This window comes from Centruroides sculpturatus, unplaced genomic scaffold (genome assembly GCF_000671375.1).
Source record: "Centruroides sculpturatus isolate CEXI.00-Female unplaced genomic scaffold, Cexi_2.0 scaffold821, whole genome shotgun sequence".
Lineage (NCBI taxonomy): Eukaryota > Metazoa > Arthropoda > Arachnida > Scorpiones > Buthidae > Centruroides > Centruroides sculpturatus.
In genome coordinates, this window is record NW_019384950.1 from 19377 (window position 1) to 39592 (window position 20216).

At 26.8% G+C, this 20216-nt stretch overlaps 1 protein-coding gene across 1 annotated transcript in view; it reads right to left on the reverse strand.

Moving 5' to 3' along the window:
* LOC111632267 (kelch domain-containing protein 10-like) overlaps positions 1 to 19301 on the reverse strand; it is a 24307-nt gene extending 5006 nt beyond the window's left edge. The window contains exons 1-6 of the mRNA XM_023376662.1: positions 19178 to 19301; positions 18411 to 18541; positions 15676 to 15760; positions 7705 to 7859; positions 5831 to 5967; positions 1730 to 1814 (exon numbers count right to left, since the gene is read on the reverse strand). Coding sequence (XP_023232430.1) covers positions 1730 to 1814; positions 5831 to 5967; positions 7705 to 7859; positions 15676 to 15760; positions 18411 to 18541; positions 19178 to 19241 — 657 coding nt within the window. The 5' untranslated portion in view covers positions 19242 to 19301. The remainder of the gene's footprint in view (positions 1 to 1729; positions 1815 to 5830; positions 5968 to 7704; positions 7860 to 15675; positions 15761 to 18410; positions 18542 to 19177) is intronic.
* Positions 19302 to 20216: the final 915 nt, after the last annotated feature.

Consider the following 20216-nt stretch of genomic DNA (forward strand, 5'->3'; position numbering starts at 1 on the left):
ATATAATTATTTTTCATTTTTTAAAGTAATTTAATACGTTCTGCAACCTCCAAAATCATATTAATAATGCTGTGTAAGATATATATTAAAAATCACCTTTGAATTATGTAGAAATTTTCACAAATAGTAAAAATTTATTAAAGTTTGCTGGAAACTGCAAACAAAAGAAGAAAAAAAAAACCTTTGAATTCAGTTGAAAATTAAAAAAACTTGAACTTATATCAAACCTCTAATTTAAAAGGTAATTTTCATTTTTTAAATAAAACATAATACAAAATATTATTGTAAATTTTTAAAGATTTTAAAAAGCAAAGATGGTCAATACTCCAATCACTCAATCTGGTTCTTATTTTAGTAATGAAAAGTGCTGCTACCGAGAATGCCCTTTCTGATTTAATTGATGTTAGTGGAATACTCTTTAATGCATTTAAGAGAAAACAGATGAGATGTTATGTGTTTTCTCACTCTTAGCCTCAAAGATTTCTAGTTTGTTTTCGAGATTGTAGTACTTCTTTTGCTCTCTAGTATTATTAATTTGTCTACCTCAACTGCTTTAATAGCGACATCAAGCTTATAGCACAGTAATTCGACAATTCGTTTGGCTTTAATAATCAGGTTTATGAAGAAAAACTTCATACTTGCAGACTTCATACTCGTTTGTATCCTTGCCCAATTTGCACAACCTGGCATAATGCAGTTATTAGAGCTACTGGGCATGTTTAAAAATTAAGACAGCATAAGCACAATTATTCCAGATATTACAGGTTCTGACAAGTAAAGAATTTTCAGTCCTGCCACAAATAAGCTACGTATTGATATGTAAATTTTCGACTATAAATTCGTATCTTCTATTATCAGGACTTATTATACTGGTTTTACAGATAATATTACTCAGGATAATCTAATCTTACAATTTGTTTCTTTTTGCACATTGTGTATCTGCATAAAAAAATGACTTATAAAATCCTGAAACCATATTTTAATATGAAAGAACAATAATTACCATTCATACACAGCATCACACTATCTTAATGAATGTTTTGATTATTTCTATTGGTTTAAATTATTAAATGTACACAACCATCAAAATTTTAAGTAGCTTGTGTTAATCTATTAATAATATATGATTTTCCATCTGAACAGAACAATTTAATTAAATTAATCAACCACAAACCTTTACGGTGCGAAATTACATATAAAAATCCGGTTAAATGATTAATTTAGTACAATTTAATTAATTAATAATGTGCAAAATTAATAGATTAAAAATATTCTGAATTATTTTTTGCCAAAATATATCAATTAAATAAAGATAGAAAAGAAGCCACATGATTGATTAATAACACAATCTTGTGTTTAATACTCTCAAAAATATATTAAACTAAATAGTTTTATAATTATTTCAAAACTCAAAATTTCATGAACAAAAAATGCATTTAATAAATTTTGTTCTTTAAGAATTTAGTTTTTACTCTTCAGATAACTGTTTTAAAATACATTGAATTAATGTAAAATTTTATATACAAAAAATATTTACATTGTACTTAAATTCTTCTACAATTTAAATTAATATGTAATTTCCTGATTTTTTGCTTTACTTTAAAATGTAATAAAATTTTTAATTATTGTGTTGCATCAAGAATTTTTAAATATGAAAAATTTCTCATTATCTATTTAAAGGATTTGTTTAAAAACTATATTTATATTACTATGAGTTATTTTAACTTACTTGAGTCAATTCTAATGAATCTATTGCAGTTCCTCCTCCAAATACATAGATTTTATTCTTGTAAATGGCAATTTCATGACGATATCTGAGACACAAAAATAATATTGAAACATAACAACTTATGACTTTGAATTACACAACAAAATGATCAATGATCATTGCAGAACTGATTAAATTAAATTTTATAACAATACATTTAGATCTTAATATTAATACATTTTATTTTATGCTTAATTTCTTATTTTATTTTTAGTTCTAAATTATTAGGTAGTACATAATAAACTTCCCACAGTCCAATACTCAACCAAATGAAATGTATTGCCCAATTAATTAATTTTAATTAATTGGGCAATAAATTTGCTATTATTAATTATTAGATATTAAGTAATTTGTATTAGAGGTAGACATTAGGCACCATNTCTTGTTGATAAAACTTGAATATCCAGTAGAGAAAAAAATTAAAGAAAACTGGAAAATTGTAAGAATTTCATTAAATAATTTTGTCGGAAATTTTTAAAATGTAAATTTTAATAAAAATTTTATTGTTTTATAGAACATATATAAATACCTGCTGAGGAGGGACGAATATGTCCGAAACGCAAAACTGTGTATGTGTCCAGGTATACGAAATAAAATAAAAATTGTTTTCTGTTAATCTTTGTAATATTATCTGTAAAACCAGTATAATAAGTCCTGATAATAGAAGATACGAATTTATAGTCGAAAATTTACATATTAATAAGAAAAAAGGACATTGAGGCAATTTATTTAAGCTACGTATTGATTATTGACCATTTGTGACATGCCATAATGAGGAAAATTTAAAAAACTAATAACTAGGTTTAAAATTAATAAATACAAATGTATTCTGACAGTTTATGAGTTAATTATACTTTCTATTTGCGAAATTTCCTCAACCTTAACACAAAATAAGAAAAAAGTAAACTTTTAAAAAATTTGCGGGATTTCCCGGAATAAGAAGAATTTTCCAGGTTAAAAAAACAACCGGGATCATGTTTGAGAAATCCTACTTAATATGTAATCATTAATAATAGCAAATTTATAGCCCAAGTAATTAAGGCTTTCATTTGATTGATTATTAGACAGTGCTTGTTATGTCATTTCAATTCAAAACTTTTATAAATTTAATTATATAACTTACAAATTAGTATATATAACTAAAAAATTACTTTTATAAATTGTAAGATGAAATGTAAGATCAATGACATATTGGAATTACATCATTTTATTATATTATTAATAAAGTTGTGAAACATTCATGGATTGAAATATTAGATACATACAAACAAATTACTTGATTTAGTCTTTTTTTTTTTTTTAACATATATATTAATTTAAAGGCATTATTTTTGTGTTCAGGACATAGATCTGTGCTATTTTTCAATAATTCTTGATGTATTTTGAATTATTCCTGTAATATTTTTTATAGTGAAGTGATTTAAATAGGAAAAAGAATGAGAATAAAATCTTATGCAAGTTTTTGTTATTCAAAACATTTCAATATTTCAACTAGTAAATATTTTTAGAAAAAAACCTAAATATAAATAGAAACAAGCCCAAGCAATGAAAGTAAGTTTCAGTACAGGTATCCCTCATATAATATGGTAGTTACATTCTGAAATAGTACCATGTTATACAAAACAAAGGACTAATGTAAAACATGGAGTTATTACATTCCAGAAGTTAGCAAAAGAATACTATTCTTTTTCATTACTAAGAGAAATATGTTTATTAAAGCAATCAATAATTTATTTCCAATCAATAGTTAAACAATCACAATTAAAAGTATCATATTATGCATTAATATTAATTTTAGTTAAATGAGAGTGTTTTCTTTTTACAAGGTACCCTTGTCATCTCAGCTTTTTGTTGATTTCAATCAGAAGTATCTGCAACATTTTCACACTTTTTTATTTATGTCATAAAAAATTCTTATGAATGATAAAATAAAAATATGCTATTAAATAAAAATTTGTTCTAGAGGATTGCATTTGTTCAGTCAAGTACCAAGCAACTTTTTTCAGAATTTGTGATCGAATGCTGAATTGTTCAAGTACCAGGGTACCGCTGTATCTCATTTGTCATTTTATTAATGATTGCCTACCTACAGTTAAAAAAAATTCAATAATCTTACCTAAAAATGTTTAAATAAACTTTATTAAATATGAAGATTAATCTATAAAAAGAAAACACAGTGACAATCTTAAGGGCTAAAGTCTGAAAACAATGACCATGACACCTGATTGATTAGAAAGTTAGGACAAGGAAAAAAATTGCACTATCAGTTTTCATTAAAGTAAACCTGACAAAAAGCACAAAGTAATGTGAAAATTTCAATATTGTTAAAATCCATGGGAAAATTTGAGATGAAACGCCCACTTACTTGAATAACAAAAAATATTGAATAACAAAGTTTACACTTAAAAATTGTGAAATTTTATATGGAGGATTTCCAAAACCATATTACAGCGAAAACCAGAAGTCATGTTGTATGGGGATATCTCCAATTTTCCAACAATGTTAGAGTGTAGAAGAACTGTATGAGGGATACCTGTACATAAATCACAGAAAAAGAAAACAACACACAATTGTCCAAGACTGTATAAATTATCCGATCCTAAAATACATAAGATCTACAGTTTTGTATTATTAAAATGTCATCATGACACAACAGAATGTATGTACTATTTACGTAATCTGTTTTCATCATGAAACTGACACACCTACCAAAATTTACATATTTTTCTAATAAACCAGAACAAACAGAACCAAAGTAAGAAATCATAATATATTGTAGTCTGCTATATAGGTGCAGAACTAAGAAAAATCTATTCATTAATTTAGAACACAGTTGATCTAAATTAAGTTCTCTTACCACTACTTCATATAAAATTGAATTTCAGAAAACTGTTCGTTTGCCAAAGCATTAGTAAAGAATAGATATCAAGTTTAAAGCAGGTATACTTAAGGAATTTGACAAGAAAACTACTAACAGGTGAAAGGTTTTAAGGTATGACTACAAAAAATAAAAATGGTAGGTAGTTTAAGAATTTAACAAAACATTTCTGAATCATCATGTTTTGTAAATGCACTTCAAACTTTATTTTTCAGTCCTATTTTCATCTATATCAAAATTCATTTTTTTAAAAAAGCTTGCACTTAAAACATTAATAAACCTTTTATCTTTAAAAATATTCTTTTTTTCACTCATACTTCACTTGCACTGCTTGGGTTATTCCCAATTCTCTCCAAAGAAACCTCTTCCATTATCTAATTCTTTATTAAAGTTTACCACTTTTTATTGACCTTTTAATTTCTGTTTATAATTACCTCTTCCTTTATTCATAGCTTCTACTTTTTTAAGTTTTAAATCCTGGTTATTGCAAAGTATGGCTATTGCTGATTTGTTATATTTTATTTCTCAAATATGCTCTTATAATCTTCAACTTTTTTGATGTTCTCTCACTATAAATCTTTTCTACTAAAGAACCACATTTTAATTTATATACTTCATTTTTCTCTTCCATAAATCAAATAAAAAAGCAGTAAACTTAAAAGAGTTGAAAATAGATAATATAGTATCTAGAAGGATTAGGTAATACAAGAGCAGTATGAGTAAAAAAACGTGAAAAAAAAACAAAGAGATTGAAGTGTATGATTTTAATGTTTTAATAGTTTAAGCTTTCATTTTTAAAAAATAAATTTTTGTACAGAAGGAATCAGAACTGAAGACAAACCAAAAAACAGTCTAAAATGCATTTCCATAATAATCTTTATAAACTACCATTTATAACATTATACCATAAAGATAAAATAAATTGAAACTTGTTCACTGGATTTCCCAGTAGTCAGTGCCTTATTGAATAGTCATTAGTCTATCTGTTAAATTTTGAAATATAATACACACAAAAGATTAATAAGTGTTTCATAGTCATTATATGTGAATGAAAATGACTATAAAACATTAAATTATTTATCTGTTAAAAAAAGGCATCAAGAAATCATTGCATCATCACTTTTTAATACTTTTTCCATGTATCTACTTAATTCATGTATCTGTATCTGATTCTATTATACTACCTTCCAAAAGGATGTTCTTTTGCACAAAGTGTTTCCCATTGTTTCGTTTTTAAATTTAGAAAATGAACATCTAAGAAATAATCTAATCCTGAAGTACCACCAACCACATATAACAGATCATCTTGTAATGCTAAAGCCTGAAATTTAAAAAAATTCATTAAAGTATAACATTTTATAAAAATCTATTAAATGATGAACATTTTAAAGAAAATACTTTTATTAGTATAAATTATTAATTAATTACAAATAAATTTATTTTATAATCCTATTGCAAATACAGTCAAATTTCAGTAAACAATTATTAATATAATGATAATTATATTAATGATAGGAACTATAGAGTTGTTGGAGTGTTGGCAAATAATGTGGAAGACAATGAATGAAAGCAATAGTGGCAAGGACTGTGTATAATAAAGTATTGTTAACAAAATGATTTTAATATGAAAGTAGTCAAAATGATTGGAATATTGAAAAATTGGGAAGTGTATCGAAAGAGTGTTTGTGCCTCGTTTAGCTTGTATGAAACATGGCCGACATGACAGTATTACATTTAATTAAATATATACCGTAAATATAAAATTAAATAATTAAATGTAATATCATCGGCCATGTTTATATTTATTAATTTACTTCAAAATGTATTTTATGTGAAAATGGCGATAGCACCAGAGGACGTTTTTTACCATATTTGCATTTTATTGCGGAGGTAGTAGCCTCTAAAGAAAGGTCGCCTCCATGTTTGTAAAATTGTGGACTGTCAACTGGAGCGAACAACGGATGAACAAACGGAAACAAAGTATTGTTAAACGTTGCAATTTTATATTTATATATTTACTTGCCGTTGGCCATGTTTATATTTATTAATTTACTTCAAAATGTTTTTATATTATTGAATATAAGCTTGAAAATCAATTTTTAGTACTACTAATTGACATGATGTAAAAATTCTTTTTATATTGTATATGTATGTACTGTACATTATATTTGAATATTTATACACATTACCACTTAAACATACTATAAAAATAATTATGATACTATATTCATTGACAAAGAAGTTATGCATGCAGATAGACTTTTCTTATTACTGCAAACTCAGTGCATAGCTGTCTTAGATCACAACTGCAATTACTTACAGTTGTGGTCTGATTGCATTCTAGGTAATAACACCAGAGTACCCAAAATCTCTATTTACTACAGTAACCTACAAAAAAGCTCAGTGTATCTATTGAGTGGAGAGTTTTGAATGCCAGATATGTATATACAACACAGTCAAAGACATCAGTAGTGCTGTACAGTACTAGTACAGTAGTGCCTGGCACTGTACTAATTATGAAAACTGCAACAACCTCCTCCATAATTTTTAACACACTAGTGCAATTTTCTGACAGCTGAAAATTAAGAGGATAGAAGTAGAATTATCCTTGACAACAAATACTGATATTTAACACTGTCAATAAAAATTGGTATTTTATCAGTTTTGGAATTTATCTAGAATATCAATAGTGATATTGTAAACATTACTTTTTGTTCAAAATATCAGTTATTGGCACAATACTATTGATAATTTTTGGTATTGATTGAAATTTTATTATTATTAACATATCGAAGCAATTTTTTGGTATCAAGCCCCATATGAATATCAAAATTTTGGTTTAGCACTGCCTGTATGTTATACACAACTGAGAGTTTGACAAATGCTGTTGTATTGTTGTTCCACAAGAAATTTGTCCCATTGCCGATATTGTAATCACTTATTACCATTATCATTATGTTCACATTAATACAGTTTCATTCTTTACACATAACTTTTTTGTCAATGAGCATATTTATTAAAATAGAACTTTTCTAAATTTTGAGAAACTGATATTTACCTGTCCGTATAACTTTGGAGGGCAAGAACCAGAAGTGGCAACTTTTTTCCAACAATTATTTGGAATATCATAAAACTGCAGTGTATTACCATTTTTGAATCCAAAGGGAACACCAGTTCCTCCAAATACCAATAAATAATGATGCAATAAAATAGCTGGAAAAAATTTTATATATTTTAGTAATGAAAAATGTATATATTCAAATTTATTATTTAAATTAATTGATTAATTTTAATGTATTTTCTTCTCAAATCTGAGATGACTCCTGTTTATTTCTATTGTGTCTAAATTTTTTTTCTTTCTTTTTTTACAAAATTAAATATGACAAATGGAAATGAATATAAAAATAATGTGCATACAATTATAAATTAGTTAAAATCTGATTTATTCAAATTAATTTATAAAAGGTGACCCTAAACATTTTCATTTACTAAACCATTACAAATACTTATTTAATTACAAACACAATTATTGCCATTACAGTACAGTCCCAAAAACTCAACTCTCAATAACTCAAGAATCTGTAAAATTCATTGTGTCCAAAAAAGTACACATAATCTAATTTTTATCTCTATAATATAAAACTAGGACCAAATAAGTAATCATTATTCACTGGCGACACTTATTAATAGCATCATTTCCATGTGTTAACAAAGAATATAACCCTTTTGCCACTCTAAAACACTACCATGCAAATATCACTAACTCAAAAGTAATCACCGAATAGTCAATAGTTTTTTTTTAATTAAAATTTAACTAGAAATAGAAATAGTCACTACTGGTACATAATTAATTTGTACACATATTTGTACATATAATACTTTTATGAAAATTCTGCTATTCAGATTAGTATCATCACTATCCATGATAGTATCGTTTTTGGTAACTTGTCACCTTCTCAGTCAACATTAAATCAAATTTGCAGGACGCTAACATAATATGCTTTTTCATTTTCATATAGTGCAAAACCTTTCAAAAAATCATACTTTTTTATGATTTTCCTTATGTTTCAAGTTATTGTAGATATCATTTCTTTGTTTTTAATAAAAAATTATTTAATCTTTTTTGCAAATTAATCTTTAATTTGAATATATATCAAAAAACATATGAACTTCAGTTCATTTATATTTCTTTCTGGGTCAAAATTATATTCAAAACCTAACAAAATAAGTAGATTTTTTGTTATAAAATCTAACTGTAGATATAACTAAACACAACATTTGACTAAAATTTTGGCAAGTATTTAGAAAGAGTATAAATAATTACAGAATTGTGTAAAACTTGGCACAATATTTAAATGTCTAAAAACAACTGCTAGGTTAAGGTGAGTAAAATATTTATTCTTTCAGGAAGAAATATGTTTATGGACTAATTTAATCCAACATTAGCTCTCCAAATAGAACTTGGAATCAATGCAAAATTAAATTCAACATTTAGAATGATTCACAGCTAAAATTTTAGAATATTCATAAAATGTAAATAATATAATTTTGAAATTTTAATATATTCAGAAATTCATATTTTAACTATTTAATTTTTTCTGTTTCTCAATTGTATTCTTTTTTATAATTTATCATCATCATCTTCTTCTTCTTCTTCCTTTTAAATATTTGGGTCAAAAGCTCATTACACTCTTGCATAGTTTTCTCACAATCATTTCTTAGAATGACTAATGGCATTTGGATAATAATTTAGTATTTCTCTAGATAGTTTCTCTTATGCCATGACTATGAGTGCAAAAAACAGCTGTCAAGCACAACAGAATCAACAATCATTGGTCTTATTTGTACGGTACCTCTTAACATATTTCATCATTGCATTTATGATCTTTATTGGTGTACCCTGGAGTTCTTCACATAAATTACTTTTCATTAGCATTAGTCCTATCATAACAAAAGTAAGCCTTGGCAAACTTCTGTAGTCATAAGCAGGGCTGTGAAGTCAGAGTCATGGAGTCGGAGTCAGGAGGAATTTCTGGCCAGAGGAGGCAGAGTCAGGAAAAATGTGTCAACTCCAACTCTGGCATTTTAAATTTAATTCAGTTTTTTTTTTTATTTAAATGACAGAAAATTTATTTTATATTTAATAATTTTTTAAATGTTTTTTTTATTTTGTTATAATTCATTTATTTTAAATATAATAATTTAATTTATTAATTAAATATGTATCAATAGTTTTCTTTTTAGTATTTGTGTTTATTAGTTAAATTATTTCGACCCAATTGAATTTGAATATTTTTGATTCATTCCTTTATTATCCTACTCTAAATACGTACTCTATTTTTTTGAATGAGCCAGACTAATTAATCAAAGTATATATTTTTCTTTTCTGAACAAGGGGCTGAAGTAAATACCTAGATCGCACACTTTTTAGTTGGACTAACATTTATAGAAAAATGAAATTGAAGTACAAAAGCTGTAAAATAAAGATATGTAGATGTAGAATTTTATTGCTCCTCTTTTCCTCTTATTAAATATTTGTTAAAAATTAATTTTTTTATACAAATAAATATTAATGCAAGTTAAATATTAAAAATACTAACTATAAAAGTATTTGGGTAAATGCCCAGGGCTCCTTTCAGAATTCAGAGTAGGGTAACTCCCTATGAGCACCTCTGCCCCCATAAAATGACTTTGCATTTAATTTTGCCAGAGTCAGGAGTTGAAGTCGAAGTCGGCCTACTAAAATTATCAGGAGTCAGAGTCGAAGTCGAGTCTTTTTTACCGACGCCACAGCCCTAGTCATAAGTGAGTGTTTTTTGAATAATTGAAGGTTTCACAATTTTGTTCACAATTCTTAAGGTTCTGATGTTTGATATAACTTATAAAATCAATATATTCAGTTCTGAAAACAAGTCCTAGATTCACAAGTTTATCCATTTTTTATTCAATATGTTTAATCAGAATTTATGTCCATATTGTACTGTAGTGAAATTTTGTTTAACTTATGCCCTGACCACTGCAATCTTCTACAAAAAGAGATAGCAACACAATTTCATCTGCTAACAGGATAGCATCTAATTATAAATCCCTATTTATTATGAATGAACCGTTCTTGTTTCCATCTTTTAATTATGAGGTTCATGTAAGTAATGAACAACAGTGTTGATAGTAAGCATCCTTAACTTATTTATTGTCATCTACACTAAGAGAAATACCATATTTCACTAAGATTAAATTATGTTGGTAAATACAGTAAGCTCCATTATTACATCATCATTGTTTATGAACTGTTGGACTTCTAAAGACCAAGGAACCATTAAAAAGTCAAAGTGTATAATATTAAATATATTATATATTAGCAAATACAATTTCCTAATGCAATGTCAATATCCTTGTCTTTTAGAAGTCCAACAATCTATAAACAACAAAGATGAATATAAAATTACATTATCAGTTTATGCAAAGTCTGCATTAATACAAAGCAAATTTACAATCCTATGGAAGAGGACAAGCATTTCAATTTTAAAAAATCACGTTAATACAAATTTAAAGTTACAGTTTTTAAATCCCTTCAACTTTGTTTGACTATATTATAAATATTAAAGCTGAATTAAGACGTATGTCGTCCTTTTGTAAAATGCTAAATAATTTTATTTTCTTAACTCAATCAAATGAAATGCTTTTCAAAAATCAATGAAGACAATGTAGACTTTTTAAATTAAATTCTGAACTTTTCATTTTGTATTTTCATAGTGAAGTATCCATCAGCACATAATCTTCCTTCTCAAATTCATGCTGTTCATTCCTATTGTATTTTATTGTCATAATATCCAGTTTGTTTATTATGATATTAGCATTTATTTTACATCCTGAATTTAGTTAATTAATATATCTATCATTTTTGCAGTTGTCAATTCTGACTTTATTTTAGATGGGTTATTATAACTTACTGTCATTCTTTAGAAATCTTCCCACCTGAACACTTAGTTACTTAGATAATATTGGTCTTGGAAGGGATCATGTTTAAGAATTTAAGTAATCTCTGAAAAAACTCCTGCTGGAATATTTCATGAGTTCATTCATTATTGGTTGTTATTGCTTCCTGGAGTTTTGTTATATTTTTAAGACTATATTTAATTCTTCTAGAGTAACCTGTTCATTGTCTACTATTTTTGTTGGTTGCCAGTACATTATATCGTCATGGTTGCCATTTTCTGCTCAGAAACTACAGAAGTACAGGCTAGCATACAACAAAACTGGCCCAAATGCAAAATAGTTTTAAAGTTTTATTTGGTAATAATGTACTGTACACTTAGGTTACATTTGGTATAGTAACTAAGTGATATTTTTAATGTAAAAATGCTAATTAACATTGAAAAAATTAATTTTAACAATTTAAAAAGTTTGTATTGGAGATGCATTTTTCTACTTGCCAAACCATGTTCTAGAAAACATCTTCAATTTGATGACTGTAATGTGGGCAATCTCTTGGCTTATGTTGTTTTTTCACTCTTCCAACAACATTCATGGGTTGTTGTGATAGACTCCCTTTTAGCTATCTCAGAAGTAGAAGTCAAATAGTAATAAGTTGATGGCCATAGATTCTTACTGATTATCCTTTTCTGAATGAAATCACTGTAAATTTGAGTGATTGAATGAAAACAGATATGACAAGTCATTTTATCTTGTTGAAAGAAGGCATAATTGATTTCATGCTGAGTCAAATGACTGCTTTTGTAGACTCAAAAATAAACACATTTTGTATTTGGACCAAAATCTTCTCACTTGAATACTGGAACCATATAAAATTAAAACTCCAAAACATTTAAACATCCAGTAGTAATCAATTTACTAATAAACAAATGTTTTCGACCAAAACCACCGCCCTATCAACATATGCCACTGAACCCGGCATAAGAGCTGATCTACATGAGGCCAAACTGATCAAAGTTTCTCACCGGGTGGAACACCTACGAAATCTGGAGGCACTGAAAATTTACAAAGCTGGGTTACACACCAATTGCATTAACGCTAATGATGTGGTCAATGTGTCACATGCTTGGAAATACTGCTATGAGGTAACGGACGACGCCCACTCCAGCAATTAAAGACCACATCCCCGTTTGATGTATTTATTTATATATATTTATATAATTGTATGTATTACATATGCAATTCCGTCGCCATGGCAATGCACATGCATAACTCTATTCTGTTAAAAATCCGTTTGTGCTGTTCCATTTTTCAAATTTAATTTCATAATCATTGTTCTACGCTTGCACAGGTTCGAATCTAACTGATTTTAAACCTGATGAAGACCGAGATTACAGTTGAAAACGTTTGTTTATTAGTAAATTGATTACTACTGGATGTTTAAAGGTTTTGGAGTTTTAATTGTATTTGGACCAGCATTGCATATGCCACCCTGTAGTTAATCCAGGTTTTATAATTCTTCTCACTATCTATGAACATGTTTTTTCTATGTTATAATATTTAATAGCATTGTCTCATTAAAAAAACAAAATACATATTTTCTTAAATAATATGATCACTTTTAGCTATAATATTGACTGTTTTGTCAGTTTGTTGCTTTATACAATATATATAACTATTAAGCAAAACTTAACTGTTATATAGTTAGTAAGTCAACAATTATATGGTCTATTATATCAAGATTATTTTAAATTAATTAGTAAATTATGTCACTAGATGGAGGTGTTAAGTGCCATCTCTTATTAAATTTAATAATTGTAATTAAATTAAATAATTTAGAGAATTCTGGAAGAAAAGAATCGACCCAGAGTGGGACTCGAACCCACAACTACCACTTACCGTATGAATGCATTGTCAGTTACAAAGTCTCCACCATTTACCATGCAGATGGTTAGCTCATGTTTAAATATATCTGGAAGAGGAGATTGGACTGGACACTCAGATAGCATAACTGGCAACACATCTGCACAGTGAGCTACAGTTGAGGGTTTGAGTCCCACTCCGGGCCAATTCTTTTCTTCCAGAATTTTCTAAATTATTTAATTTAATTGTAATAATTAAATTTAAGAGATGGTGCCTAACACCTTCCTCTATTGACAAATTTAATAATTTGTCAATAGAGGAAGGTGTTTTACTAATTTATTTACTAACTGATTTAAAATAATTGTGATAATAGTTCAATATAATCCAGTAGTTGTTGGCTTATTTGTATATACAGTACATTGAGTTTGTAGATATTGATTTATGTTATATAGGTTACAACTAATTAACACAAAGCATGATTTTTTTTCTTTCTTTATAAAATTTTAGAAAAGTGACATAGCTGTCTTACCAAACATAAACTTAGAATTCACAAAAATTTGTAAAATCATCAGTCTTATAATCAAAAATTAGAGTGTGATAAATTTTACAAAATTATTTATCTAATACTCAAATTGATTCACAGAGTAAGATTAATTCTTTCCATCATTTTACCTAAACAGGGAGTTGTGTGTTAATGTTAACACATCCAAGATAATGTTATTTTGTCTAGGTGGTCATCATTGAAATTCTGACAAGTGGTTCTTGAGTAAAAATAAATCAAGATAAATGCTGGTAAAAATAAATCATTATATTTAGAATTATTATTTCATAGTTCCTTGTCATTTAATCCTCACTTCAAACCAAGTTATTTCTTGATACTCAGGTAAATAAAAAATTTATTAATCTTCATATTTTAAAATGATATAAACAAAACTTATTTTTTGTCTTTTCAGTCTCTATATTTGAATACATATTTTTATTCAGTACCAATTTGAGTTATAAAATTTTTATATTAGGTTGAAAAAATTCAAATTTCATTTTTTAAAAATACTTTTTAAACTGGACTGTTAAGTCCCTGTTATGCTATTAAGTTGGAGGTAGACAAATTTCCGTAAAAGTTATTCTTATCAATACTAACAAAAACTTTTTAGAAATATAGTTCAAGTCTTTAGTTCTCTCTAATTTGAAGACCTCCAAAAGATAATTCAAAAAGCCAATTAAGGAGGTAGTTATCTAATGATTCAAAGTTTGTCTTCAATTGTGATATCTGGATTTAATCTTGTCTGAACTGCATCTTATTAATTCATGGAGGATACAATATTGTACACGGCAAGACAACAGAAAATTGATGCTTCAATACACACTCAACCAATCTATAATGGTAATTATTTATTCCACTTTAAGTTACATTATTGAATTACATCTATAATGCTTGAAACTAGACTGAATAAACTAATCTGTTTTTATAACATAAATTGAATTTCTTTATTTCCAGCTACTTGTGTGACTTGTCAAGAACTAAATTCAATTATACATTTCCTTCTAACTTGTAAAAACTTTCAATATTCACAGAAGAAAATTTGGTGTGAGCAAATAATTGTTAAAAATTCAGTAAAACCTGTTCAAAATGAAATCTTAACAAAACAGAAACTTGCTTAAATGAGAAGAATTCTTCAAAATGCAGTGATTATGTGGGTTAAAATAACCTGTTCAAAAAGGAAATCTACTAAATCATATAAAATATTCAGTACCATGAAACCCACTTTACACAGGTTTTACTGTATATAAATATTTGAATTTTGTTAAAGCCATTTTTGCTAACTTTGATTATGTAGCTTGTTTATTTAAACTGTGTTATTACTATTTTATTGAATAACTCACTATGTTATACACAATTTTTTTCTATCTTCCCAGATAGGGAGATTTAACTTCTATGTCAAATAAAGAATTGATTGATTGATTAAATAAATTTGTATTAAGAAATGAAATTTTTTAAAAATATACATATATTAAATAATTAGATCAGTTAATGAATATTTAAAATTAAACAGAATTTAATGTTATATATTTATTCTAATTTATCAAGCAAAATTAACTTAATGATTAAACTTAATTAACTTATTGAAATGATTAAAATTAATCTAAATTTTAATTATTTCAATAAAGGTAAATTTTATATTCATTTAATTTATTGAAAAAGTTTATTTGATGTATAGTTCTTATTTCATATTACCTGAATGAGATGCAACAAGCTGAGGTGTCTGTCCTTTAGTTCTTAAATTTGTCCATTCTTTAGAAGCAATATTAAATCTCCACAACTAAAAATTAATAGCAAAAAAATAAATTTACATTTTAATTATTTATAATTTACTTTTTAATTTAAACAAGTTAAAACAATTTCACCTGTGTAATTTCTAATTTAAAGAACAAAATATGTTATATAATTTACAACATCCAGCAATTTTTCAAATAATTAATTGTGATTTTATTTTGTAAAAATCTAGTCTTTATTTGTCTTTATTAATATACATTAAGTTCTGCATGATGTACATTAATGCACAGCACTAATACTTTAAATTGTATGTGATGATAACAGAAATCAGAAACAGCCAAGTATCATCAAAGTTATAAAGATATTTTTTAGAGATGATATGATACTGAATTCTCTGATACAACTGGATATCCATACTTGCTTCTATCCACATTCTACAAGTGTTAGTAATAAATGAAGACCCAAAAGTTCATTTGTTTAGAGGATACCCACTTTCTTCACTATTTTTAGGAAAAATTCAAAGAAATCTTGAATAAATTTATATTAATATAGAAAAACTACCAAATCAAAAAAATTGCCAACTAGTTTGAAATATTACCAAAATCTGGCAATTTCTTGCCAGACCCAGCAACAGTGATCACATATTGCCCATCCATCACTAAATATACATCAGATTTGTTAACTTTTAATACAACCAGGATAAGCAAACCACCATCAACTCACACTGTACTTGTTCAAAATTCATCACAACCAAAGTGTGTGACCTATGTTTATACAGCTGATTCCTATCATCTTAGACTCATGTCATTGCTCATATCAAATTAGAGGATTACTGTTAGTGTATATTCTTAAGATATGTTAACATATAGTAGTATGCATTAATATTTTGTACTTAAATTTTTATATATAACTGAATAACAGTTATTACATTGTTTAAATAAGTTTTCATTCTTTTTTTCTGATTCTAAAAATGCTTTGTGTAGACTAGTGTTTTTCAACCTGTGAGTTGCAACCCCCAGGTGGGTCACAAAGCCATACATGGGGGATTGCGGGTAAAAGAAAAAGACAAGTGTTTGTAGGTCCTACACTACAATAAAAAAATTACAATTTCAGTGAGAAAGCTGTGCCTGTTTATTTTACAGTACAATTAGTTTTTTTATCAATATTTAAATCTCAACAGAAAGAAAATTAAATACGTAGTTTTTAAAATCACTGACATAGTTTTAATATGGCCGTGGGTGGTCGCCAAAATTTTTTAACTTGTAAAGAGGTCGCATATTCAAGAAGGTTGAAAAACACTGGTGTAGACACCAAATGCAAATCATTTTTCTGCAGAAAGTGAAATAAAATTTCACATAATTAAGAATATCATAAAGCAACTGTTAAATTTTATAAACATTTATTAAAATAAAATCAATTTTCATTATAACTAACAAAGATTTTTGTTGAAAGTATGGATCAAAATGCTATAACAGAATATGCTTAGGACATAAATTTTATTTTAGGTACTGAATATTATATACTTTAAATGTAATAAATACAACATATATTTTAATTAACATTAATGTAGTGATGAGTGAAATCATTCCAAAAGTTACACAGTTTCTTAACTGATAGGGTTTATATGCATTTATAATTACTTTGCATCATGAAAAGACAGATTAATAAACTATATTAACTGCAATATTTATTAAAACCTTTTAATAAAACAATATTTTTACTATTATCATATGTCAATGCATATGAAAAGTGTATATATTTTATATTTATGTATAAAAAGATAACTGATGCATAGCTTATATTTTTAATACTTTTTCCTGTCTAGAAATTGTACTTATTAAAATTAATTTCTTCCATGTTTGAAAGCATGTAATTAGAAAAGAAAACACTATAACAGAAAGGTAGAAAACAGTTTCATAAAAATTGGAAAAGAAACAGAAAGTACAGATTTTTAACTCTTAGTAATAATAATAATAATGAGAGTTATTGGTATAAGCAGTTATTGGTATAAGCAGCAAATTGTATTATGCTTTTGATAACTGTACAGAAAATATAAAGAAAATCTGTTTAGAGAATGAAAGAATATATTACTTGTTTAAGCTACTATCTACAAGATCTAGATTTACAGATCTCTTAATTTAAAGTAAGTTGATATATATTTCAAGCATTCAAATAACTGTACAGTTATTGAATTCTCACAATGCGGAAAAAGTATATTGGTAAAAAAATTATTCGTGGAAATATTTACAAAAAAAATTTTAATTTTGTGGCATTATTCCTTATTTCATTTGTTTTTTATAAAGAGAAAGGTGTTATATTTATATATATTTGTAAAGATTTTGGAACATCACTATTTCATCAGGCTTGTGTATAAATTACAATTAAAGATATTAACTTATAGAATATTACTAGACAAAAGCTATACATTTTTCTTTAATGATCAATAAAAATGGTATAAAATGTTTTTTTTTTTTATTAAAATTTGTTTCTTGGTTGAATTCCTGGTGAAATTTTGTTAATTATAATACTTTCATCCAGTTTTTCTTGTACAAATTGATATTTAATTTATATTTTTTCTTGGCTAAATGTCTTTTATGTCAAAATCAAATAATTATGACTGAAACAATGCTAGAAATATATCAGGCTGTAACATTATGCTATTTTCATAGTGTCAACAAAATAAACAGTAAATTTACCTCTTTAAATAAACCATTTTCATAGTTTTCATCAGCATTGTCAACATCAGGATTATATCCTCCAAAAGAATAAACATTTGCATTGTCAGCAACAATACGATGACCACTGCGAGCCTCTGGACAATTTGTTCCTTTAAAAAAGAAAATTGTTTTTAATATTCCGATAAAACAAAACTATTTAAATTATTATTATTATTATATTTTTTTACAAATACATAAGATATTGCATTTGAATATAAATCTATTTTGTATGATACAAATTCTTTTATTTGAATTATTGTTTATAACGTAGCATATTTAATTATATTGTATATGTAGGAAGTTAAAAATATTCAGCATTTACCATACTGATCATAAAATTACTGTACTTAAAAAACGTTAAAATTCAAATCAATAAGTTTAGTTAAAAATTTTAACCGCCTTACCATCACTTCGACGCCATGTTTGATAGCAACACGCAACCATCAATACATCTGTTTACACGAATTAAAATACGTACGTTATATTTAGAGTATTCGTTGAGAACCGTAACACGGGATGAAACCACGAAATCAATTATGTGTCCGTACTGCAGCAATATTGATGATAAATTGGTAACATACTTCACAAATACACGTGCGCCTTATTTCAAAGATGGCGTCGAAATGATGGTTGGTCAATTGTACCTATATTAATTCTCTAGAGTTCAAAATTACATAAAATTTATCTTCTTAACAGTAGTAAAACCAGAATCGAAAAATAAGTAAGTAAAATATTTAATAAAATACCTTTATATTCTACTTTGATAATTTTTCTGGGACAAAATTTAAACCCTTTATTATCGAGATCCATTTCTAACCCTATTTTTCTCCACACTGTAGTTCTGGAATTTGCCACTAGAGTAATTGTATTTAATCGATCGTAGAAAAAGAATTAATTCAAAATTGATACTTTAAAATATATTAAAATCCATTAAAATGTTACAAATTTTGTTTAAGTTATTTTTATTAATTTTATCTATCGTAATGTTGAAATTTTGTGTGTTTTATTTACGATTGAGGTCACGCGGTTGGAATTTTTTTTTTTTTTTTGTTCTTTATTTTCCATCCTTTGAACATTAAGAGGATCTTTTCCTGTTTTTCATTAATTCGATCAGGTTACAATGGGAAAGTTAGATGGTGAGGAATAGAGTCAGAATTATCCGGTCAACCTATCTATTAAATTTTCTGAGTCTATCCGGACTCGAAGCGGTATTCAAGTGGAGATTGATGACTCGTTTCGGCCATCTAGCCTTATTGTAAGTCTACAGTTGAAAGGAATCTGTTCAATTATCCGAAACTGTATAATTCATCATAAATATTACCGAAGCGTTATTTCCCTTGTGATATATCAATACTAAGCAAAGAGAAAACCGATCATATAGCTCACGTTGTACAGATATCTCGCCTCAACTAATCCAATCCGGGTAGGATGCCTAAGTGGCAGCCTACCGCTCTGAGGAATCTGAATCCGGACTGGTCGAAAAACTCCAAGAATTTTTCGGGGATAATCCATCTAGATATGTCGAATCCCGTCTGTCACAACCCGGCCGCTCCACTACAGATCTGGTCGAACCCACAATAGGCTTGCTAAAAAAGGCCCTCTTAATGTTTACACGGCGGAATGAGTTTTAAAAAATAATCTATCCAATCCAATCAAAACGAAAAAACGAGAACATTAAATTAGTTATTAATTCATATAAAATTTTTTAAAAATGCAGCAATTATATCGTAATTCTCTATATTTTATTCAAATGCTGTTTTAAGATTATGAACTAATTATTCTTAA